Source organism: Triticum urartu, chromosome 1A (genome assembly GCF_056163025.1).
Source record: "Triticum urartu cultivar PI428250 chromosome 1A, HENAU_Tu73, whole genome shotgun sequence".
In the NCBI taxonomy this organism is placed as follows: Eukaryota; Viridiplantae; Streptophyta; class Magnoliopsida; order Poales; family Poaceae; genus Triticum; species Triticum urartu.
In genome coordinates, this window is record NC_141873.1 from 306,044,115 (window position 1) to 306,069,585 (window position 25,471).

General features: G+C 45.6%; 1 protein-coding gene across 1 annotated transcript; it reads right to left on the bottom strand.

Moving 5' to 3' along the window:
* Positions 1-4,679: 4,679 nt before the first annotated feature.
* Positions 4,680-6,228, bottom strand: LOC125529973 (aquaporin TIP3-1). The gene is made up of 3 exons (XM_048694423.2): positions 5,791-6,228; positions 5,397-5,644; positions 4,680-5,289 (listed from the first exon to the last, which is right to left on the bottom strand). The coding sequence occupies exons 1-3, from the start codon at positions 5,942-5,944 to the stop codon at positions 4,900-4,902; spliced, it is 792 nt and encodes a 263-aa protein (XP_048550380.1). The 5' UTR covers positions 5,945-6,228; the 3' UTR covers positions 4,680-4,899.
* Between the last annotated feature and the right edge of the window lie 19,243 nt (positions 6,229-25,471).

A 25,471-nucleotide genomic window follows, 5' to 3' on the forward strand; every position in this document is an offset into this window, starting at 1 on the left:
CGCCTCCTCCCCCTGGTCCGAATTGGAGTAGGAGAGGGGGGGTGGCGCCCCCCTTTCCTTCTCCCTCCCCACTAGGAGGAGGACTCCTCCTTGGCGTGCCATAGAGGCCGGCCGGCCTCCTCCCCTTGATCCTTTATATACGGGGGTAGGGGGCACCCCTAGACACACAAGTTGATCCACGTGATCATATTCTTAGCCGTGTGCGGTGCCCCCTTCCACCATAATCCTCGGTAATATTGTAGCGGTGCTTAGGCGAAGCCCTGCGACGGTAGTACATCAAGATCGTCACCACACCGTCGTGCTGACGGAACTCTTCCCCGACACTTTGCTGGATCGGAGTCCGGGGATCGTCATCGAGCTGAACGAGTGCTAGAACTCGGAGGTGCCGTAGTTTCGGTGCTTGATCGGTCGGGCCGTGAAGACGTACGACTACATCAACCGCGTTGTGCTAACGCTTCCGCTGTCGGTCTACAAGGGTACGTAGATCACACTCTTCCCTCGTTGCTATGCATCACCATGATCTTGCGTGCGTGTAGGAATTTTTTTTGAAATTACTTCGTTCCCCAATAAAGACTCAGTCTTATAATGTTGATCCCACCTGGTACATGGACACTGGCGCCACCGAGCACGTGAGTAATGAATTGGACAAGCTTGCTATCTGTGAGGCCTACCATGGTCCTGACAAGGTTCACACAGCCAATGGGGCAGGTATGCACATCTCTCATGTTGGCCAGACATCTCTCCTCACACATACATCTAGGCAGTTGCGTCTTAAGAATGTTCTTCGAGTCCCCACTGTTGCCCGTAACTTGCTATCCGTTCCTAAACTTACTTATGACAATAACGTGTTTTGTGAGTTTCACCCGTTTCATCTTTTTATCAAGGATCGGGCTACGCGGGGCGTACTTCTTAGAGGGCGCCTTCGTCATGGACTATATGCTCTTGATGTGTCGTGCTCTGTCTCTCCAGCTGTCCCTCAAGTCTTCAGCGCTATTCGAGTGTCTCCCTCGCAATGGCACTCTCGTCTTGGTCATCCTGCCACACCCATTGTTCACCATATTCTTCATCGTCATGAGCTGCCGTCTGTGTCTAGTAATAAAGATATTCCCATTTGTGATGCTTGTCAGTAGGGAAAGAGTCATCAGTTACCTTTTCCTATTTCTAGTCATGTAGTCAAAACTCCTCTTGAGCTTGTGTTTTCAGATGTGTGTGGTCCTGCTCAGATGTCTGTTAGTGGTCATGAGTGCCATGTCAGCTTTATTGATGCTTATAGTCGCTTTACTTGGATTTATATTCTTAAACACAAGTCTGATGTGTTCGATGTTTTTCTTAAGTTCCAAACACATGTTGAGCGTCTCCTCCAACATAAAATTCTTCATGTACAGTCGGACTGGGGGGAGTGAGTACCGCAATCTAAATACCTTCTTTGAGAAACTTGGGATTTCTCATCGTGTGTCTTGTCCTCATACACATCAGCAGAACGGTTCAGCAGAATGTAAGTATCGTCATCTTGTTGAGACTGGTTTGACCTTATTAGCCATGCTTCTGTTCCCTTTCGATTCTAGAGTGATGCTTTTACTACCGCCTGTTTTCTTATAAACAGACTTCCGTCGTGGCTTCTTGGCATGAAAACTCCGCATGAACTCTTGCTTCATGAGACTCCGGACTACACTTTTCTCAAAGTCTTCGGTTGTGCATGTTGGCCGCATCTCCGTCCTTACAATAGTCGCAAGCTTGAGTTTCGCTCTAAAAATGTGTCTTCCTTGGGTACAGTCCGTTGCACAAAGGTTATAAATGCCTTCATGTTCCCACAAATCGTGTGTATATTTCACGTGATGTTATCTTTGATGAGCATGTTTTTCCTTTCTCTAATCTTCCCACTCCTGTCACCACACCCGCCGAACCAGTGCATTCATCTCCTTTATTGCCTAATCAATTTGTAGATGTTACACACTCGCCTCTTTTGTTGTCTAACCATGGTGCAGGAACTAGTAGAGGTGCCCGGCTTGTTCTCTTGGAGGACTCCCCCGCTGCTCCGACGGTTTCTTTGACGGATCATGTCGATCCTGCCGCTGCGACTCCCTGCATGGGGCATGCAGGGTCCCCTTCGCTCACGCCCGCTACGCACTTGGACCCGGCTCCGGTAGCGGCAAGCTCGCCCTCGATGGTTCACGTCGATCCCACGTCGCCTCCTCCCAGCATGGGCCATGCAGGGTAGTCTGCCCCCGCACCCGCTACGCGGGCGGACCCGACTCCGCTGTTGCTGGAGCTTCCCGCATCCCCTGGGCTGGACTCGCCCGCGACTGGGCCGGCCTCGCCTGTGTCAACCAGTCAGGGGACGCCCGCCCCCATGGGGTCGCCTCCTGACAGCCCGTCCTCGCCGCAGTCTCCCTCTGCTGGACATCACCTGCTGCCACCACCACTTGCTTCTTCTTCTCCGGAGACGCGGGCCACTCCACTGATGGTTCCTGCACCCTCGATCCCGCCAGTGGCTCCTGTTGCTCATCGTCCACACACTCGCAGCAAGAGTGGTATTGTTCTTCCGCGAAAACGCACCGATGACACGGTTGCATGGCTTGCGGCTTGCATCGCTCATTCTGAAACTGATCCTTCCGCTGAACCTCGTCATTATCAGGAAGCTATGGGTATCCCTCACTAGCGTTCTGCGATGGAACAAGAGTATCAGGCATTGCTGAAAAATGGTACATGGCGTCTTGTTCCTCTGAAGAGTGGTGCCAATATTATTGACTCTAAATGGGTATTCAAAGTTAAGCGACATGCTGATGGCTCTATTGAACGGTATAAGGTTCGGCTTGTTGCTCGTGGGTTCAAACAACGTCAAGGCCTTGATTATGATGATACCTTCAGTCCTATGATCAAGACTACGACTATTCGTCTGCTCTTGTCTCTTGCTGTTACTCGTGGATGGTTTCTTCGACAACTCGATGTTCAGAATGATTTTCTCCATGGAGTTTTTGATGAAGAGGTCTATATGCGTCAGCTGCCTGGGTTTGTTGATCCTGCTCGTCCGCAGCATTTGTGTCGTCTCGTCAAGGCTTTTTATGGTCTCAAACAGGCACCTCATGCCTGGCATGCACGTCTTGGTTCTGCTCTTCGCGCACATGGATTTGTCCCTTCGACCGCTGATACGTTCTTGTTCATGCTACAGCGCCCTACGGTCACTATGTACCTAATGGTGTATGTCGATGACATCATCTTGATCAGCTCATCGGCCTTTGCTGCGGATCGTCTTATTTCTGCTTTGAGTGGTGACTTTGCTATTACAGATCTTGGTCGGCTTCATTATTTCCTTGGTTTGGAGGTCTCTCATTCTGATGCCGGTCTGACTCTCACTCAGCAGAAATATTCTCTGGATTTGCTTCGTCGTGCTGGTATGCTCCAGTGTAAAGCCTGCTACTACTCCCATGACAGCTTATGATCGCCTCTCTGCACTTGATGGTACTCTTCTTCCGTCGGATGAGGCTACAACGTATCGCAGTATTGTTGGTGGCTTACAGTATTTGACGATCACTCGTCTTGATATCTCTTATACGGTTAACAATGTATGCCAGTTTCTTCATGCTCCTCGAGATACTCACTGGACTGCTGTCAAACGCATTATGTGCTATGTTTGTTTCACTGCTGCTTTGGGTCTGCATCTTCGGTCTGCTCCTTCTGGTAGCCTCTCGGCTTTTTTTGATGCTGATTGGGCTGGTAGCCCGGATGACAGGCAACTACGGGGGAATATGCAGTGTTCTATGGTCCTAATTTGATCACCTGGAGTGCTCGTAAACAGGCTACAGTATCGTGTAGTAGTACTGAAGTTGAATACAAAGTAGTTGCCAATGCCACTGCTGAAGTGATTTGGGTTCAGTCCTTGCTTCGAGAGTTGTGGGTCTCTCAGATTCATCCTCCTGTTCTTTGGTGTGACAACATCGATGCTATGTACCTTTCTTCAAATTCGGTATTTCATGACTGAACAAAACACATCGAAGTTGACTATCATTTTGTCAGAGAACGAGTTTCACGGAAGTTACTTCAGATCAAGTTTATTCCTTCTAAAGATCAACTTGCTAATATCTTCACAAAGCCGTTGCCATTGCCTCAATTTGAGGGTTGTCGTCGCAATCTTAATCTTCTGAAATCTTCAGACCACGGTTAAGATTGAGGAAGGGTGTTAGACTTATAGTTATACGTAAATACGCATTATAACTTGTATACAAATGTATTTGTACTCAAAGAGATTTTCATATATATATATAGTCATAAGATTGAGGGAGGGTGTTAGACTTGTAGTTATACGTAAATACGCATTACAACTTGTATACAATTGTATTTGTACTCAAAGAGATTTTCCTCCCCATATATATATATATATATATATATATATATATATATATATATATATATATATATATATATATATATATTGTCGTGGCCGACCCATGAGGTGTCGAAGTCCACAATACCCCAAAACCTTTTGCTTAACAGGGTTCAAGGATCATCGCTACTCTTTTGGATCCGGAAGGCAAAAAGTGACTTCAGGCGAAGGACGAGGAGCTCAACACGTGAAAAGAGAGTGTAGCCGCGCCGAATGATTCATTCTTGTATCAGTATGAATTATCGTATTTTCTTCTGGCACGTTTATTTTGTTGCACAATTAACCAACGCAATATCACGAACCCGTAACAGATGAGGATACTATATTGCACTGGAAACTTATTAACACAAACGGAGCAAACATCACCTAGGAGATACTATAGGGGCAACCATGCACAGCAAGGCCACCCTCCATTATTAACCAAAAGTACCACACACTATACATACATATATAGCGATAAACCATAGCTGCAAGTGTTGGATTTAAAGGATTTGAAGCAGCTGCTTTGGCGGCGGCGGCTAGTAGTCCTCCGGCGCGAGCGGCTGGTGGGCGTGGGCGGCGGTCTCGGTAGACGGCATGACGACGTACTCGTAGAGGAGCCCAGCGAGGCCGGAGCCGAGGAAGGGCCCGAGCCAGTAGACCCAGTGGTGCCTCCACCGCCACCCGACGAGCGCCGGCCCGAAGACCCGCGCCGGGTTCATCGCGGCGCCATCGAACGGCCCGCCGGCGAGTATGTTAGCCCCGAGCAGGAACCCCACGGCGAGCGGCCCGATGGTGCCCACGTGGCCCCTCTTGGGGTCGATGACCGTCGCGTAGTAGGCGTACATGAGCCCGAACGTCATCACCGCCTCCAGCAGCACCGCGTGCCAATCCCCCACCCCCGACGCCAGGGAGAAACCGGGCGGCCGCTGCGAACACCATCCATCACAAGATTAATTAATTAATCAGTTAGCTTCTGCGATGATTAATTAGATAGACGGTGCTCGCGAGGAAGATCGAAGAAAGATGGTAGTACCATGCCTCCGGTGGTGAGGCGGAGGAGGAGGGAGGCGACGATGGCTCCGAGGAGCTGCGCGATCCAGTAGAGGAGGGCGCGCACGAGGGTGATGCGCCCGCCGAGCAGCGCGCCGAAGGTGATGGCCGGGTTGACGTGCCCCCCGGAGATGTTCACGGCTACGGACACCGCCACGGCCAGCGCCAGCGCGTGTGCCAGCGCCACGGCCACCAGCCCGCCCGCCGTGCTCATGTCATGGTAGAGCTTCCCTGCAAGCACACACATGCACACACGTACGTCTTGAGACCGTCGATATTTAAGCAAGCTAGGCTACATAGACGCATGGTACGGTGGACGAAGCTGGCCATGCATGCACGGACGGATGGGTGCTCGTATAGCTGGGTGGGGTGCGTACCGAGGGAGAGGATGGAGCCCTCGGCGGCGAAGACGAAGATGGCCGTGGCGAGGAACTCGGAGATGGCGGCGCGGATGGTGTCCGGGTGCGTCGCGTCCTCGCTGCGCCCCATGGTGAACCCCCGCCGCCCCGTCGTCCGCGCCGCCGTGCTCATCTTCACTGACCGACGTACGTACGTACCAAAGCAAGCAAGCCGCTCTTCTCTGCTAAACTCAACTCGTCTTTCTTGCCGACGATACGAGGATGTGACCAAGTGTGGCCGCACTGGCGTTAATACAAGTAGTAGCAGTGTGTGTGGGTTGTGAGGATGGCCGCCGCGTGCGCGCGTGGCTTATAACGTGGCCGCGGGTGGAGCCGCCGCCGCTACACGTGTGCGGGAGGACGCCCCAGAGCGGTGGCACGTCTCGCGTCTGGTCAGGAGGCTCGGTTGCCCGTGCATGCCAAGCCCGGCGTGTGCGGCGCGCACCCACCGCGCGCGACCATATGTAGTAGTACGTGTAGTGTGTGTGACCCGCGGCGGCTTCGCTCGGCGTGTTGATCTTATCCGGTGGCCAGGCTCCTCGCACCACCTGCCAGGTCATGGACATGCATGCAAGACACTGCGGCGCGGGTAGGTGCGGTGCTGCCTTGCCTTGCCTTACGCACGAAGTTTCGCGGGAGCAGAGCACCTATAGCTCAGCTGGCTGAAATTTTTGTCTGCACCAGTCAATTTTACTCTGGAACGTCTGATTCACATCCAACGTAGGCCGTTGACCCAAGTTGAGTTTCACTCGATTTCAACACACAGCCCGATCAAAGCCCAGCAGCAGAATAGAAGTGCTACTATCTAAACCCAACCGATCAAAGCCCAGCAAACAACTGCATGGCTGCTCCAGCGAGGTACTACTAATCATCGCCATATGTCATCAACGAGCGCATGCTGTCTTTGTGGTGTAGAGGATACGTGGAGGCACGCAATGCTTAATTGTTCAGCAGCAAGAAGTATTTGGGCACTGTCTACAGATGCAATTACTGAACAGTTGAGTACAAACGTTGATGATGATGCAAAACGTTGGTTGTTTGCTACGCATGATTCGCGTGCACATGACGAGTTCATCACCTTTGTAATGACTCTTTGGGCAGTGTGGGGAGCGCGACGGAAAGCAATATACGAGGACATCTATCAAAGCCCATTCGCTGTCCATAGCTTTGTCCAACATTACCTAGGAGAGCTGCGAGCAATCCAACCCAGGGTGACTCAGGTGCCCTGTTTCATCACCGAACAGGCCAACACAGTGGATCACGTCGCCTGTTGGGAGAGGAGGATCATATGGAGCCGCCGGTGCCATTTGCAGTGATCAAACCGGTATGTTCCTTGGTGCATCAGCAGTGGTTTTTCCAAATATTTCTGAGTCGGCGACTCTTGAATCACTGGCCATCAGGGAGGCGTTGGCCATAGCAGATGATTTGTACAAGAGGGGCATTCAAGTGGCGTCGGATTGCAAAGTGGTAGTGGACGATATACGACAGAAGAACCCAACGCTCTACGGGGCGATCATACATGAAATCATACACTGGAAAACTCCTCTTACTTTATGTAATATTATTCATGAATTTAGGAGCTCGAATGTCGAGGCTCACAAACTCGCAAAACACGCATTATTCTTAGGGGCTGGCCGCCATGTTTGGTTAGGTCAGCTCAGTGGTCTTCATTTCGTCCCTGTAAATATTGTGACGATTGGATAAAAAACTTCAAAGTTTGCGTAATAAAAACCAGTACTAGAATTAGCTAAAAAAAACAGTACTAGAATATTTCCCTTCGTCATGACCACACATATCCCGTACATGCAAAGCACTGCATAAACATCAACATGTATACATGCGCTGCTTTCACACGTATATTACTCTACTCGTATATTATAAAGATGGAGAATAAGAGGGATAAAAGAAGGAGTTCAACCAGAATTCTTATCTATTTTATTTAAGCAAAATTAATTGCAAATTAAAATAAATAATATAGATATTTCGACAAAGAAAAATATCCATTCAAATTAGTGAAATGAACAATAAAGAATTGAAACAAACGAATAAAAAAAATAAAATACACTTCAACCGAGAAATGAACAAAAGGTAAAAAATAAAATAAATACATTTTAATATAATGAAACTAGAAACATGGGAGTGGGGTTACCCTAAAAGAAGAAACGTGAAGAAAAAAAAGTCTAAGGGAGAAAGAACTCTATAAGTGGAGTTACCTACAAAAATGAATAAAAATAGAAACAACGAAGAATATGTTTCTTTCTAAGCAAAAGGGCTAGGTGTGGTGTTATAAAAATGAATTCAACAGATAAAGAAAAAAATCTATGAAAGAATGAATTACAAGAGTGGTTTAAACAATAAGAAAGCAAAAAAAAAACTTTCATCGATCATTTAAAAAATGTTTATGCGGTGTTAAAAATGTTTTACAACTTAAAAAGTGTTAACATATACAACTACGCCTAACATGAATAATCATAAAGAACTATTTTCAAACTCTATTTTTATATGCAGGGGTTAGTATATATTGACAACTTGCACACAAATTACATAAAACTTGCACTATTTTATAATGTGCAAAAACATGTGTAAGCTTGTGCAACATTAATAATAATTATGACTGAAGTCGATCGATTACAAAAATGAATTACATTTTAAGTGTCTAGTAAAAAATTAGTAGTGTCACAAAATTACAACATTAAATATGTTGTTGCATGCAATAAATATAAGAGAAAATTTAATGGCAAAGGAAATAATCTAGGCATCAATAAACGGCAATGTAATAAAATATATATTGTATAAGATATTATCAGGTAGAATCAATTAGGGGTACTGATAGTACCCTAAACAAGTAATAGAAGAAACAAAGAAAACTTGAAACAAATGATGACTAAAATTTGCAACAATTTTCACAAAACTTGAACTATTCCACTATATGCAAGTACAAGAATATAGTAGCATAGCTTTTAATAATAACTATGAATCGAATAGAACCATGAAAAATGAATTCCATTTTAATCCCAAACACAAAATTAAGTAGTGTTGGACAATTCCAACATCAAATATCCCGACACATGCAGAAATATAAATCTAATTGTCAAAAAAATCGACCAAGCATCAATAAACAAAGACATAATAAAATAAAATAAATACTAAGCAAGAACACCAAAATAGGAGGTAGAAACATTATCACAGATGACAAAAAATAAACAGTTTTTGCCAACCACTATTTTGTCATGGGTAAGCAAAACATACACTAAAAAACACATGTTATTCTAAGGTAGATGAATTAATGACATTTATATTACCTAAAAAGAAGAAAGAAAACTAAAACAAATTATGGCAAAACTTGCACGGATTTGCTATGTTCCACAATATGTAAGAACGAGCGTATAGTACTATAACTTTCACACAACAAAAATTAAGTAGTGCCACACTCTTGCAGTATTAAACCGTCACCGCATGCATGGATTAAAAGAAAATGCTATGATAAAAATATTAACAAATCAACAAGAAGAAGGAGATGAACTAAAACATTAGCATGAGCGGGGCAAAAGCTAACAATAAGGGGGGCAACTATTAACATGCACTGGATTTTTGGTTCATCAAATAGCTAACCACCATCCAATCTAGATCCAAAGGCCCAACCACATTCTTCTTCCCCTGGCCTTCTTTTTCCCCTTATACTAAAACTAAAAGAAAAACAAAAAAAAGTTTTCAAAGGAAGAATGATTTAGTGGCATTGGTATTACCCTTAATGAAGTAAAAAAATAAACAATTAAAAATACTGGTATTACCCTATACTAAAAATAAAACAAAAAATAAAAAATAGAGTTTTCTAAGGAAGAATGAGTTAGTGCCATTAGTATTACCCTCAATGAAGAAAAAAATAAAAAAATTAGGAATACTGGTATTACCCTATACTAAAATAAAACAAAATAAAATAAAAGAAAGTTTTATATGGAAGAATGAATTAGTGCCATTGGTATTACCCTTGACAAAGTAAGAAACTGAAAAAATAAACTAAAAAAATGAAGGCAAATACTTACACACAATTTACACAAAAATTACACTTTTTATAATATACTCCCTCCGTTCCTAAATATAAGCCTTTCTAGAGATTTTAAAAAAACTACATACGCATGTATATAGACATATTATAGAGTGTAGATCCACTCATTTTCTCTATATGTAGTCCGCATTAGTATCTCTAAAAGGAATTATTTAGGAACAGATGGAGTACAAGGATAAGCAAATATAATGCAATTTTTGTGCTCTAGTATAATATACATATATTGAATAGTACTTATGTATATCATAATTCACACACATACCCAACATCCACACATACACATAGAAAAGAAAAAAATCATGTAGAAGAACAAACAAAAACAGCAGCTAACACACATGAAAACAAGAGAAAAAACAGAAGCAAGCCAATCCTCACACACATGCACGGGTATTATTCTAGCTAAGCAACCAATGTGCATGCGTTCATCCGCTGGCTACACTATTACAGCCTACCCATACATCACATCAGAAAACAAGTTGCGGAAGAGAACAAAGTTGGGAAAAGTAGACATGCGTCCGTGGACAGCAGCTCGGCCCAGCTACAGAAGAAAACAAGCTTGAAAAATCGACTGAACAAACAACATGCATTAGTCGACTACCTGGAGCCGGTATATTCTATGTCATGCTTCAAGCTCCCCCGAGGGCTTTGTGAACATCTTGATATGCTGATTCGAAAATTCCGGTGAGGATGTAAGGATGGCCAACACAAACCTAGTAGGGTGTCTTGGGAGGTAATGACAATGCCAAAAGGTTGAGTGGGCTGGGTTTTAAATATTTGAGCTCTTTAACCTCTCTTGTTGGCTAGACAGGCCTGGCATGTTTGAAAAACCCAGAGACATTGAATTCCAAAGGCAGTCTATTTTCCCAATAGAACAATATTACAAGCGAAAGTGGGCAACCACCCGTCCCAGATATGGAGATCAATTATAGAAGGCCGAGATATATTGAAACAAGCAATCATTAAACGGATTGGTAATGGAGAGTCACGGAAATTTGGAATCACAATTGGTTGCCAAGGACGAAGATGATGAAACTCTATGGGTGCATGTCGGCCAACCCCCCTCTACGGTGGCCGAGCTGATTGACCACACTTCGGCCACATGGGACATTCAGCGTGTTGAGGAGGTTTTTGTCTCAATGAATGTTTCAGTTATTTTGAATACTAGATGATGCCCCGTGCGTTGCTGCGGAATACTATAATTCATTTGACGTGTGAATGTTGGCCCTGAGTGTTGATTCACATCACGACTAAATGTTAAGAAACATTTATATTCACCTGGGGCATTCAAAGGCATATGTTTACAATAAACTGTCAGTCCAGGAAGTAATCAACTGAAACTTGGCTACATACCACCATATTTCCGCAAAGCAGACTAAGAAAATGACTCGATACAATCAAGTGTTAGGATCAATCAAAATTGTGGAAACTTTATCTACATCATAGTTTAAATATTTGATAACACTTGTGGTCTTCATCTTTGTCCAGTTTCCACCAGTCCCAGTAATGTCAAAAGGAAAATGACCTGAAAATTACCGTTAAGCAAATAAGTACTTCATGGAGGTAAAGTACATGCATTAGAAGAAAAGTCAGTAAAAGGCGAAAGAATAGTTTGCTTTGTGCTCACCACGCAGCTGCCTCTCTGACAACTGCCCTTTGCTGCGAACAATAGATGCATTCTTCAGGCCGCCGCGACACTTTCGGTTCAAGAACTATTGGTCCAAGCTAGAGGGGTTTGACCATGTGATTTTGGAGGCTTGGAACAGACCCTACGCATGTGCAGACCCGTATCTCATCCTGCACTGCAAGCTCACGCGCACTGCACGTGCTCTTAAGAAATGGAGTGCTTCTCTCCTTGGCGACCTAAAGATCAGAATGGCGATCTCTAACGAGCTTGTTGGTATGCTTGACACTGCCATGGACTACAGAGACTTAACAGTCGCCGAGCGCAGCTTCAGAGGGATGCTGAAAATGAACTTGTTGGGAATTGTTGCGCTGCAGAGATCACACTGGAGGCAGCGGGCTAGGATTGATTCGATCAGGGATGGTGATGGCAACACTGCTTTCTTGCGCTCAAAAGCAACAGCACGACAGAGAGAAAAATTAGTGCTTGCTCTCAAGCACAATGGATTATCGGTTCCCGGGCATTAGGAGAAGATGGACATTTTCTGGAACCACTTCAATGACCTAATTGGCATAAAGAAGATGCGCGGTTGTAGACTAAAATATGATGAGCTTGGTATTCTTGCTTCTGACCTATCTGCATTGGACAATGCTTTTTTAGAAAAGGAAGTAAGGGCCGCCTTAATGGAAATTAACCCGAGAAAGGCGCCTGGACCGGACAGATTCACTGCGCACTTCTTCCAGGTCTGCTGGGAGGTGATCAAGGCCGATATTATGGTGGCAATCAAGGCATTCGAGAACCTGAATTCAACCCACCTACAATGTCTCAATGAAGCCACGATGATTCTTATTCCCAAGAGTGAAGATGCCGAAGAGGGTAAGGACTATAGACCAATCAGTCTCATTTCTTTATTTGCAAAATTAATAATGAAGATTCTTGCTACAAGAACGCGGCCCAAGATGAATGACCTTGTGCTGCCCACTCAAAGTGCATTCATTAAAGGAAGATCTTTGCACGGCAATTTTATTCTCGCGCAAGGCATGACTGGGCAGCTGTACCTAAAGAAGATCCCTGCCCTCCTATTAAAGCTTGATGTGCAAAAGGCCTTTGACAGCGTTTCCTGGGAGTTCCTGCTTGAAGTCCTCACTGCAAAAGGCTTTGGCCAAAACTGGCGCAACTGGATCTCTTTGATCCTTGCATCGGCATCCACAAGGATCCTTGTAAACGGCGAGCTGTCAGCAACAATCTACCATCACAAAGGCCTGCGTCAGGGTGACCCACTGTCGCCATTGTTGTTTGTCCTCGTGATTGACATGTTGGACGCCCTAATCCGCACTGCCGTCAGTAACCAGTTATTCAGCCCCCTCGCTACGAGCTTGCCACCCATCAGGGCGTCATTCTACGCAGATGATGTTGTCATGTTCATCAGACCCTCGAGACATGAGATCACTGTAACCAAGGCCATTCTTGACACCTTTGCTGTTGCAAGTGGGCTGACGACGAACTTCTAGAAGAGCAGTATATGCGGCATTCGCTGTGAGGAGATAGACATCGCTACATTTGCTGCCACCCTTCAATGCCCGGTTAAAGAGTTCCCCTGCACCTACTTGGGGATGCCGCTAGGTGTCACGAAGCTCAAAAGAATCCATTACCAGCCCATTTTTGACAAGCTGCATAAGAATACCAGGGGGTGGAACAAGGTGCACATGTCGATTTCCGATCGAGTTACACTGATCAGATCGGTCCTATATGCTATCCCCACATTCCAATTGTTGGTGATCGACCCGAATCCGTGGATGGTCAAGAAGATTGACAATCTCTGTCATGCGTTCCTTTGGGCCAACAAAGATGAAGCCCCTGGTGGGAAATGTATGATATAAATTGGAAGCAGGTATGCCTGCCTCGTGCCATGGGCGGCCTGGGCGTGCCTAGCCTGGGATGCAAGAGCTTGGCCCTGAGATGCATATGGCTTTGGTTATCTTAGATGGATCGTTCCAAGCCATGGATTGGGCTTCCTGTTGGAAATATGCCCTAGAGGCAATAATAAAAGAATTATTATTTATTTCCTTGTTCATGATAATTGTCTTTATTCATGCTATAATTGTATTATCCGGAAATCGTAATACATGTGTGAATAACAGACACCAACATGTCCCTAGTAAGCCTCTAGTTGACTAGCTCATTGATCAACAGATAGTCATGGTTTCCTGACTATGGACATTGGATGTCATTGATAACGAGATCACATCATTAGGAGAATGATGTGATGGACAAGACCCAATCCTAAACATAGCACAAGATCGTATAGTTCGTTTGCTAGAGTTTTCCAATGTCAAAGTATCTTTTCCTTAGACCATGAGGTCGTGTAACTCCCGGATACCGTAGGAGTGCTTTGGGTATACCAAACGTCACAACGTAACTGGGTGACTATAAAGGTATACTACGGGTATCTCCGAAAGTGTCTGTTGGGTTGACATGGATCAAGACTGGGATTTGTCACTCCGTATGACGGAGAGGTATCACTGGGCCCACTCGGTAATGCATCATCATATTGAGCTCAAAGTGACCAAGTGTCTGGTCACGGGATCATGCATTACGGTACGAGTAAAGTGACTTGCCGGTAACGAGATTGAACGAGGTATTGGGATACCGACGATCGAATCTCGGGCAAGTAACATATCGATTGACAAAGGGAATTGCATACGGGGTTGATTGAATCCTCGACATCGTGGTTCATCCGATGAGATCATCGTGGAGCATGTGGGAGCCAACATGGGTATCCAGATCCCGCTGTTGGTTATTGACCGGAGAGTCGTCTCGGTCATGTCTGCTTGTCTCCCGAACCCGTAGGGTCTACACACTTAAGGTTCGGTGACGCTAGGGTTGTGAAGATATGTATATGCAGTAACCCGAATATTGTTCGGAGTCCCGGATGAGATCCCGGACGTCACGAGGAGTTCCGGAATGGTCCAGAGGTAAAGAATTATATATAGGAAGTGCTGTTTCGGCCATCGGGACAAGTTTCGGGGTTATTGGTATTGTACCGGGACCACCGGAGGGGTCCCGGGGGCCCACCGGGTGGGGCCACCTGTCCCGGGGGGCCACATGGGCTGTAGGGGGTGCGCCTTGGCCTAGATGGGCCAAGGGCACCAGCCCTACTAGGCCCATGCGCCTAGGGTTTCCATGGGGGAGGAGTCCCATTAGTGGAAGGCACCCCGAGGTGCCTTGGGGGGGAGGGAAACCTCCCCTTGGCAGCCGCACCTAGGAGATTGGATCTCCTAGGCTGCACACCACCCCCCTTGGCCCTCCTATATATAGTGGGGGAGAGGAGGGACTTGACACACCAGCCCCTGGCGCCTCCCTCTCTCCCCGTTACGTCTCTCTCGTAGTATAGGCGAAGCCCTGCTACTGTGACGCCCTGCATCCATCACCACGCCGTCGTGCTGCTGGATCTTCATCAACCTCTCCTTCCCCCTTGCTGGATCAAGAAGGAGGAGACGTCTCCCGTCCCGTACGTGTGTTGAACGCGGAGGTGCCGTCCGTTTGGCGCTTGGTCATCGGTGATTTGGATCACGTCGTGTTCGACTACATCATCACCGTTCTTTGAACGCTTCCGTGCGCGATCTACAAAGGTATGTAGATGCATCCAATGACTCGTTGCTAGATGAACTCCTAGATGATCTTGGTGAAACGAGTAGGAAATTTTTTGTTTTCTGCAACGTTCCCCAACAGTGGCATCATGAGCTAGGTCTATGCGTAGTTCTTCTTGCGCGAGTAGAACACAATGAGTTGTGGGCGTAGATTTGTCAACTTTCTTGCCGTTACTAGTCTTTTTCTTGCTTCAGCGGTATTGTGGGATGAAGCGGCCCGGACCAACCTTACACGTACGCTTACGTGAGACCGGTTCCACCGACTAACATGCACTAGTTGCATAAGGTGGCTGGCGGGTGTCTGTCTCTCCCACTTTAGTTGGAGCGGATTTGATGAACAGGGTCCTTATGAAGGGTAAATAGAAGTTGACAAATCACGTTGTGGCTTTAACGTAGGTAAGAAGACGTTCTTGCTAGAACCCTAAATCAGCCACGTAAAACTTGCAACAACAATTAGAGGACGTCTAACTTGTTTTTGCAGCAAGTGGTTTGTGATATGATATGGCCAAAGTTGTGATGAATGATGAATGATCTATATGTGATGTATGAGATGTTCATGCTATTGTAATAGGAATCACGACTTGCATGTTGATGAGTATGACAACCGGCAGGAGCCATAGGAGTTGTCTTTATTCTTTTATATGACCTGCGTGTCATCAAGAAACGCCATGTAAATTACTTTACTTTATTGCTAAACGCGTTAGCCATAGTAGTAGAAGTAATGGTTGGCGAGCAACTTCATGGAGACACGATGATGGAGATCATGATGATGGAGATCATGGTGTCAAGCCGGTGACAGGATGATCATGGAGCCCCAAGATGGAGATCAAAGGAGCTATGTGATATTGGCCATATCATGTCACGTTTATTATTTGATTGCATGTGATGTTTATCATGTTTTTGCATCTTGTTTACTAAGAACGACGGTAGTAAATAAGATGATCCCTCATAACAATTTCAAGAGGTGTTCTCCCCTAACTGTGCACCGTTACTAAAGTTCGTCGTTTCTAAGCACGCCGTGATGATCGGGTGTGATGGATCCTTATGTTCACATACAACGGGTGTTGACGAGCCTAGCATGTACAGACATGGCCTCGGAACACATGCAAAACACTTGGGGTTAACTTGACGAGCCTAGCATGTACAGACATGGCCTCGGAACACAGAAGACCGAAAGGTCGAGCATGAGTCGTATAGAAGATACGATCAACATGAAGATGTTCACCGACGTTAACTAGTCCGTCTCACGTGATGATCGGACACGGTCTAGTTAACTCGGATCATGTTATACTTAGATGACTAGAAGAGGGATGTCTATCTAAGTGGGAGTTCATTAATAATTTGATTAGATGAACTTAATTATCATGAACTTAGTCTAAAATATTTTACAATATGTCTTGTAGATCAAATGGCCAACGTAGTCCTCAACTTCAACGCGTTCCTAGAGAAAACCAAGCTGAAAGACGATGGCAGCAACTATACGGACTGGGTCCGGAACCTGAGGATCATCCTCATAGCTGCCAAGAAAGATTATGTCCTACAAGCACCGCTAGGTGAAGCTCCCGTCCCACAGAACCAAGACGTTATGAACGCTTGGCAGACACGTGTTGACGACTACTCCCTCGTTCAGTGCGGCATGCTTTACAGCTTAGAGCCGAGGCTCCAAAAGCGTTTTGAGAGACATGGAGCATATGAGATGTTCGAAGAGCTGAAAATGGTTTTTCAAGCTCATGCCCGGATCGAGAGATATGAAGTCTCCGATAAGTTCTTCAGCTGTAAGATGGAGGAAAATAGTTCTGTCAGTGACCACATACTCACTATGTCTGGGTTACATAACCGCTTATCTCAGCTGGGAGTTAATCTCCCGGATGATGCGGTCATTGACAGAATCCTCCAGTCGCTTCCACCAAGCTACAAGAGCTTTGTGATGAAACTTCAACATGCAGGGGATGCAAAAGACCATTCCTGAGTTGTTCTCAATGCTGAAATCAACGGAGGTAGAAGTCAAGAAGGAACATCAAGTGTTGATGGTCAATAAAACCACTAAGTTCAAGAAGGGCAAGGGTAAAAAGAACTTCAAGAAGGACGGCAAGGAAGTTGCCGCGCCTGGCAAGCAAGCTGCCAGGAAAAAGTCAAAGAATGGACCCAAGCCTGAGACAGAGTGCTTTTATTGCAAAGGGAAGGGTCACTGGAAACGGAATTGCCCCAAGTACTTAACGGACAAGAAGGCCGGCAACACCAAAGGTATATTTGATATACATGTAATTGATGTGTACCTTACCAGTACTCGTAGTGACTCCTGGGTATTTGATACCGGTGCTGTTGCTCATATTTGTAACTCACAGCAGGAGCTGCGGAATAAACGGAGACTGGCGAAGGACGAGGTGACGATGCGCGTCGGGAATGGTTCCAAGGTCGATGTGATCGCCGTCGGCACGCTGCCTCTACATTTACCTACGGGATTAGTTTTAAACCTCAATAATTGTTATTTAGTGCCAGCTTTGAGCATGAACATTGTATCGGGATCTTGTTTAATTTGAGATGGCTACTCATTTAAATCTGAGAATAATGGTTGTTCCATTTATATGAGAGATATGTTTTATGGTCATGCTCCTATGGTGAATGGTTTATTCTTAATGAGTCTCGAACGTAATGCTACACATGTTCATAATGTGAGTACCAAAAGATGTAAGGTTGATAATGATAGTTCCACATACTTGTGGCACTGCCGCCTTGGTCACATAGGTGTCAAACGCATGAAGAAGCTCCATGCAGATGGACTTTTAGAGTCTCTTGATTATGAATCATTTGACACGTGCGAACCATGCCTTATGGGTAAAATGACCAAGACTCCGTTCTCAGGAACAATGGAGCGAGCAACCGACTTATTGGAAATCATACATACTGATGTGTGCGGTCCAATGAGTGTTGAGGCTCGCGGTGGCTATCGTTATGTTCTCACCCTCACTGATGACTTAAGTAGATATGGGTATGTCTACTTAATGAAACACAAGTCTGAAACCTTTGAAAAGTTCAAGGAATTTCAGAGTGAGGTTGAGAATCAACGTGACAGGAAAATCAAGTTTCTACGATCAGATCGTGGAGGAGAATACTTGAGTCACGAATTTGGTACACACTTAAGAAAATGTGGAATAGTTTCACAACTCACGCCGCCTGGAACACCTCAACGTAACGGTGTGTCTGAACGTCGTAATCGCACTCTATTGGATATGGTGCGGTCTATGATGTCTCTTACTGATTTACCGCTATCTTTTTGGGGCTATGCTTTAGAGACTGCCGCATTCACTTTAAATAGGGCTCCGTCGAAATCCGTTGAGACGACACCGTATGAATTATGGTTTGGGAAGAAACCTAAGCTGTCGTTTCTAAAAGTTTGGGGATGCGATGCTTATGTTAAGAAACTTCAACCTGAGAAGCTCGAACCCAAGTCGGAAAAATGCGTCTTCATAGGATACCCTAAAGAAACTATTGGGTATACCTTCTACCTAAGATCCGAAGGCAAGATCTTTGTTGCCAAGAACGGACTCTTTCTGGAGAAAGAGTTTATCTCGAAAGAAGTAAGTGGGAGGAAAATAGAGCTTGATGAAGTATTACCTCTTGAACCGGAAAATGGCGCAACTCAAGAAAATGTTCCTGAGGTGCCTGCACCGACTAGAGAGGAAGTTAATGATAATGATCAAGATACTTCTGATCAAACTCCTACTGAAATTCGAAGGTCCACAAGGACACGTTCCGCACCAGAGTGGTACGGCAACCCTGTCTTGGAAATCATGTTGTTAGACAACAGTGAACCTTCGAACTATGAAGAAGCGATGGCGGGCCCGGATTTCGAAAAATGGCTAGAAGCCATGAAATCCGAGATAGGATCCATGTATGAAAATGAAGTGTGGACTTTGACTGACTTGCCCGTTGAACGGCGAGCCATAGAGAATAAATGGATCTTTAAGAAGAAGACAGACGCGGATGGTAATGTGACCATCTATAAAGCTCGGCTTGTCGCTAAGGGTTATCGACAAGTTCAAGGGGTTGACTATGATGAGACTTTCTCACCGGTAGCGAAGCTAAAGTCCGTCCGAATCATGTTAGCAATTGCCGCATTCTACGATTATGAGATATGGCAAATGGACGTCAAAACGGCATTCCTTAATGGTTTCCTTAAGGAAGAATTGTATATGATGCAGCCGGAAGGTTTTGTCGATCCTAAGAATGCTGACAAGGTGTGCAAGCTCCAACGCTCGATTTATGGGCTGGTGCAAGCATCTCGGAGTTGGAACATTCGCTTTGATGAGATGATCAAAGCGTTTGGGTTTACACAGACTTATGGAGAAGCCTGCGTTTACAAGAAAGTGAGTGGGAGCTCTGTAGCATTTCTCATATTATATGTAGATGACATACTATTGATGGGAAATGATATAGAACTCTTGGACAGCATTAAGGCCTACTTGAATAAGAGTTTTTCAATGAAGGACCTTGGAGAAGCTGCTTATATATTAGGCATCAAAATCTATAGAGATAGATCGAGACGCCTCATAGGTCTTTCACAAAGCACATACCTTGATAAGATATTGAAGAAGTTCAATATGGATCATTCTAAGAAGGGGTTCTTACCTGTGTTACAAGGTGTGAAATTGAGCTCAGCTCAATGTCCGACCACGGCAGAAGAAATAGAAGAGATGAGTGTCATCCCCTATGCCTCAGCCATAGGTTCTATTATGTATGCCATGCTGTGTACCAGACCTGATGTAAACCTTGCCGTAAGTTTGGTAGGAAGGTACCAAAGTAATCCCGGCAAGGAACACTGGACAGCGGTCAAGAATATCCTGAAGTACCTGAAAAGGACTAAGGAAATGTTTCTCGTTTATGGAGGTGACGAAGATCTCGTCGTGAAGGGTTACGTCGACGCTAGCTTCGACACAGATCTGGATGACTCTAAGTCACAGACCGGATACGTGTATATTTTGAATGGTGGGGCAGTAAGCTGGTGCAGTTGCAAGCAAAGCATCGTGGCAGGATCTACATGTGAAGCGGAGTACATGGCAGCCTCGGAGGCAGCACATGAAGCAATTTGGGTGAAGGAGTTCATCACCGACCTAGGAGTCATACCCAATGCGTCAGGGCCGATCAAGCTCTTCTGTGACAACACTGGAGCTATTGCTCTTGCCAAGGAGCCCAGGTTTCACAAGAAGACAAGGCACATCAAGCGTCGCTTCAACTCCATTCGTGAAAATGTTCAAGATGGAGACATAGAGATTTGTAAAGTACATACGGACCTGAATGTAGCAGATCCGTTGACTAAACCTCTCCCTAGAGCAAAACATGATCAACACCAAAATTCCATGGGTGTTCGATTCGTCACAATGTAACTAGATTATTGACTCTAGTGCAAGTGGGAGACTGTTGGAAATATGCCCTAGAGGCAATAATAAAAGAATTATTATTATATTTCCTTGTTCATGATAATTGTCTTTATTCATGCTATAATTGTATTATCCGGAAATCGTAATACATGTGTGAATAACAGACACCAACATGTCCCTAGTAAGCCTCTAGTTGACTAGCTCGTTGATCAACAGATAGTCATGGTTTCCTGTCTATGGACATTGGATGTCATTGATAACGAGATCACATCATTAGGAGAATGATGTGATGGACAAGACCCAATCCTAAACATAGCACAAGATCGTATAGTTCGTTTGCTAGAGTTTTCCAATGTCAAAGTATCTTTTCCTTAGACCATGAGGTCGTGTAACTCCCGGATACCGTAGGAGTGCTTTGGGTATACCAAACGTCACAACGTAACTGGGTGACTATAAAGGTATACTACGGGTATCTCCGAAAGTGTCTGTTGGGTTGACATGGATCAAGACTGGGATTTGTCACTCCGTATGACGGAGAGGTATCACTGGGCCCACTCGGTAATGCATCATCATATTGAGCTCAAAGTGACCAAGTGTCTGGTCACGGGATCATGCATTACGGTACGAGTAAAGTGACTTGCCGGTAACGAGATTGAACGAGGTATTGGGATACCGACGATCGAATCTCGGGCAAGTAACATATCGATTGACAAAGGGAATTGCATACGGGGTTGATTGAATCCTCGACATCGTGGTTCATCCGATGAGATCATTGTGGAGCATGTGGGAGCCAACATGGGTATCCAGATCCCGCTGTTGGTTATTGACCGGAGAGTCGTCTCGGTCATGTCTGCTTGTCTCCCGAACCCGTAGGGTCTACACACTTAAGGTTCGGTGACGCTAGGGTTGTGAAGATATGTATATGCAGTAACCCGAATATTGTTCGGAGTCCCGGATGAGATCCCGGACGTCACGAGGAGTTCCGGAATGGTCCGGAGGTAAAGAATTATATATAGGAAGTGCTGTTTCGGCCATCGGGACAAGTTTCGGGGTTATCGGTATTGTACCGGGACCACCGGAGGGGTCCCAGGGGCCCACCGGGTGGGGCCACCTGTCCCGGGGGGCCACATGGGCTGTAGGGGGTGCGCCTTGGCCTAGATGGGCCAAGGGCACCAGCCCTACTAGGCCCATGCGCCTAGGGTTTCCATGGGGGAGGAGTCCCATTAGTGGAAGGCACCCCGAGGTGCCTTGGGGGGGAGGGAAACCTCCCCTTGGCAGCCGTACCTAGGAGATTGGATCTCCTAGGCTGCACACCACCCCCCCTTGGCCCTCCTATATATAGTGGGGGAGAGGAGGGACTTGACACACCAGCCCCTGGCGCCTCCCTCTCTCCCCGTTACGTCTCTCTCGTAGTATAGGCGAAGCCCTGCTACTGTGACGCCCTGCATCCATCACCACGCCGTCGTGCTGCTGGATCTTCATCAACCTCTCCTTCCCCCTTGCTGGATCAAGAAGGAGGAGACGTCTCCCGTCCCGTACATGTGTTGAACGCGGAGGTGCCGTCCGTTTGGCGCTTGGTCATCGGTGATTTGGATCACGTCGTGTTCGACTACATCATCACCGTTCTTTGAACGCTTCCGTGCGCGATCTACAAAGGTATGTAGATGCATCCAATGACTCGTTGCTAGATGAACTCCTAGATGATCTTGGTGAAACGAGTAGGAAATTTTTTGTTTTCTGCAACGTTCCCCAACAGTGGCATCATGAGCTAGGTCTATGCGTAGTTCTTCTTGCGCGAGTAGAACACAATGAGTTGTGGGCGTAGATTTTTCAACTTTCTTGCCGTTACTAGTCTTTTTCTTGCTTCAGCGGTATTGTGGGATGAAGCGGCCCGGACCAACCTTACACGTACGCTTACGTGAGACCGGTTCCACCGACTAACATGCACTAGTTGCATAAGGTGGCTGGCGGGTGTCTGTCTCTCCCACTTTAGTTGGAGCGGATTTGATGAACAGGGTCCTTATGAAGGGTAAATAGAAGTTGACAAATCACGTTGTGGCTTTAACGTAGGTAAGAAGACGTTCTTGCTAGAACCCTAAATCAGCCACGTAAAACTTGCAACAACAATTAGAGGACGTCTAACTTGTTTTTGCAGCAAGTGGTTTGTGATATGATATGGCCAAAGTTGTGATGAATGATGAATGATCTATATGTGATGTATGAGATGTTCATGCTATTGTAATAGGAATCACGACTTGCATGTTGATGAGTATGACAACCGGCAGGAGCCATAGGAGTTGTCTTTATTCTTTTATATGACCTGCGTGTCATCAAGAAACGCCATGTAAATTACTTTACTTTATTGCTAAACGCGTTAGCCATAGTAGTAGAAGTAATGGTTGGCGAGCAACTTCATGGAGACACGATGATGGAGATCATGATGATGGAGATCATGGTGTCAAGCCGGTGACAGGATGATCATGGAGCCCCAAGATGGAGATCAAAGGAGCTATGTGATATTGGCCATATCATGTCACGTTTATTATTTGATTGCATGTGATGTTTATCATGTTTTTGCATCTTGTTTACTAAGAACGACGGTAGTAAATAAGATGATCCCTCATAACAATTTCAAGAGGTGTTCTCCCCTAACTGTGCACCGTTACTAAAGTTCGTCGTTTCTAAGCACGCCGTGATGATCGGGTGTGATGGATCCTTATGTTCACATACAAGGGGTGTTGACGAGCCTAGCATGTACAGACATGGCCTCGGAACACATGCAAAACACTTGGGGTTAACTTGACGAGCCTAGCATGTACAGACATGGCCTCGGAACACAGAAGACCGAAAGGTCGAGCATGGGTCGTATAGAAGATACGATCAACATGAAGATGTTCACCGACGTTAACTAGTCCGTCTCACGTGATGATCGGACACGGTCTAGTTAACTCGGATCATGTTATACTTAGATGACTAGAAGAGGGATGTCTATCTAAGTGGGAGTTCATTAATAATTTGATTAGATGAACTTAATTATCATGAACTTAGTCTAAAATATTTTACAATATGTCTTGTAGATCAAATGGCCAACGTAGTCCTCAACTTCAACGCGTTCCTAGAGAAAACCAAGCTGAAAGACGATGGCAGCAACTATACGGACTGGGTCCGGAACCTGAGGATCATCCTCATAGCTGCCAAGAAAGATTATGTCCTACAAGCACCGCTAGGTGAAGCTCCCGTCCCACAGAACCAAGACGTTATGAACGCTTGGCAGACACGTGTTGACGACTACTCCCTCGTTCAGTGCGGCATGCTTTACAGCTTAGAGCCGGGGCTCCAAAAGCGTTTTGAGAGACATGGAGCATATGAGATGTTCGAAGAGCTGAAAATGGTTTTTCAAGCTCATGCCCGGATCGAGAGATATGAAGTCTCCGATAAGTTCTTCAGCTGTAAGATGGAGGAAAATAGTTCTGTCAGTGAGCACATACTCACTATGTCTGGGTTACATAACCGCTTATCTCAGCTGGGAGTTAATCTCCCGGATGATGCGGTCATTGACAGAATCCTCCAGTCGCTTCCACCAAGCTACAAGAGCTTTGTGATGAACTTCAACATGCAGGGGATGCAAAAGACCATTCCTGAGTTGCTCTCAATGCTGAAATCAACGGAGGTAGAAGTCAAGAAGGAACATCAAGTGTTGATGGTTAATAAAACCACTAAGTTCAAGAAGGGCAAGGGTAAAAAGAACTTCAAGAAGGACGGCAAGGAAGTTGCCGCGCCTGGCAAGCAAGCTGCCGGGAAAAAGTCAAAGAATGGACCCAAGCCTGAGACAGAGTGCTTTTATTGCAAAGGGAAGGGTCACTGGAAACGGAATTGCCCCAAGTACTTAACGGACAAGAAGGCCGGCAACACCAAAGGTATATTTGATATACATGTAATTGATGTGTACCTTACCAGTACTCGTAGTGACTCCTGGGTATTTGATACCGGTGCTGTTGCTCATATTTGTAACTCACAGCAGGAGCTGCGGAATAAACGGAGACTGGCGAAGGACGAGGTGACGATGCGCGTCGGGAATGGTTCCAAGGTCGATGTGATCGCCGTCGGCACGCTGCCTCTACATTTACCTACGGGATTAGTTTTAAACCTCAATAATTGTTATTTAGTGCCAGCTTTGAGCATGAACATTGTATCGGGATCTTGTTTAATTTGAGATGGCTACTCATTTAAATCTGAGAATAATGGTTGTTCCATTTATATGAGAGATATGTTTTATGGTCATGCTCCTATGGTGAATGGTTTATTCTTAATGAGTCTCGAACGTAATGCTACACATGTTCATAATGTGAGTACCAAAAGATGTAAGGTTGATAATGATAGTTCCACATACTTGTGGCACTGCCGCCTTGGTCACATAGGTGTCAAACGCATGAAGAAGCTCCATGCAGATGGACTTTTAGAGTCTCTTGATTATGAATCATTTGACACGTGCGAACCATGCCTTATGGGTAAAATGACCAAGACTCCGTTCTCAGGAACAATGGAGCGAGCAACCGACTTATTGGAAATCATACATACTGATGTGTGCGGTCCAATGAGTGTTGAGGCTCGCGGTGGCTATCGTTATGTTCTCACCCTCACTGATGACTTAAGTAGATATGGGTATGTCTACTTAATGAAACACAAGTCTGAAACCTTTGAAAAGTTCAAGGAATTTCAGAGTGAGGTTGAGAATCAACGTGACAGGAAAATCAAGTTTCTACGATCAGATCGTGGAGGAGAATACTTGAGTCACGAATTTGGTACACACTTAAGAAAATGTGGAATAGTTTCACAACTCACGCCGCCTGGAACACCTCAACGTAACGGTGTGTCCGAACGTCGTAATCGCACTCTATTGGATATGGTGCGGTCTATGATGTCTCTTACTGATTTACCGCTATCT

Coding starts and splice junctions, on each gene's coding strand:
- LOC125529973 (XM_048694423.2), bottom strand. CDS start 5,944: ATGAGCACGGCGGCGCGGACGACGGGGCGGCGGGGGTTCACCATGGGG. Junction 5,645..5,790: donor GGGCTCCATCCTCTCCCTCG/GTACGCACCCCA, acceptor GTGTGCTTGCAG/GGAAGCTCTACCATGACATG. Junction 5,290..5,396: donor GCCTCACCACCGGAGGCATG/GTACTACCATCT, acceptor TGGTGTTCGCAG/CGGCCGCCCGGTTTCTCCCT.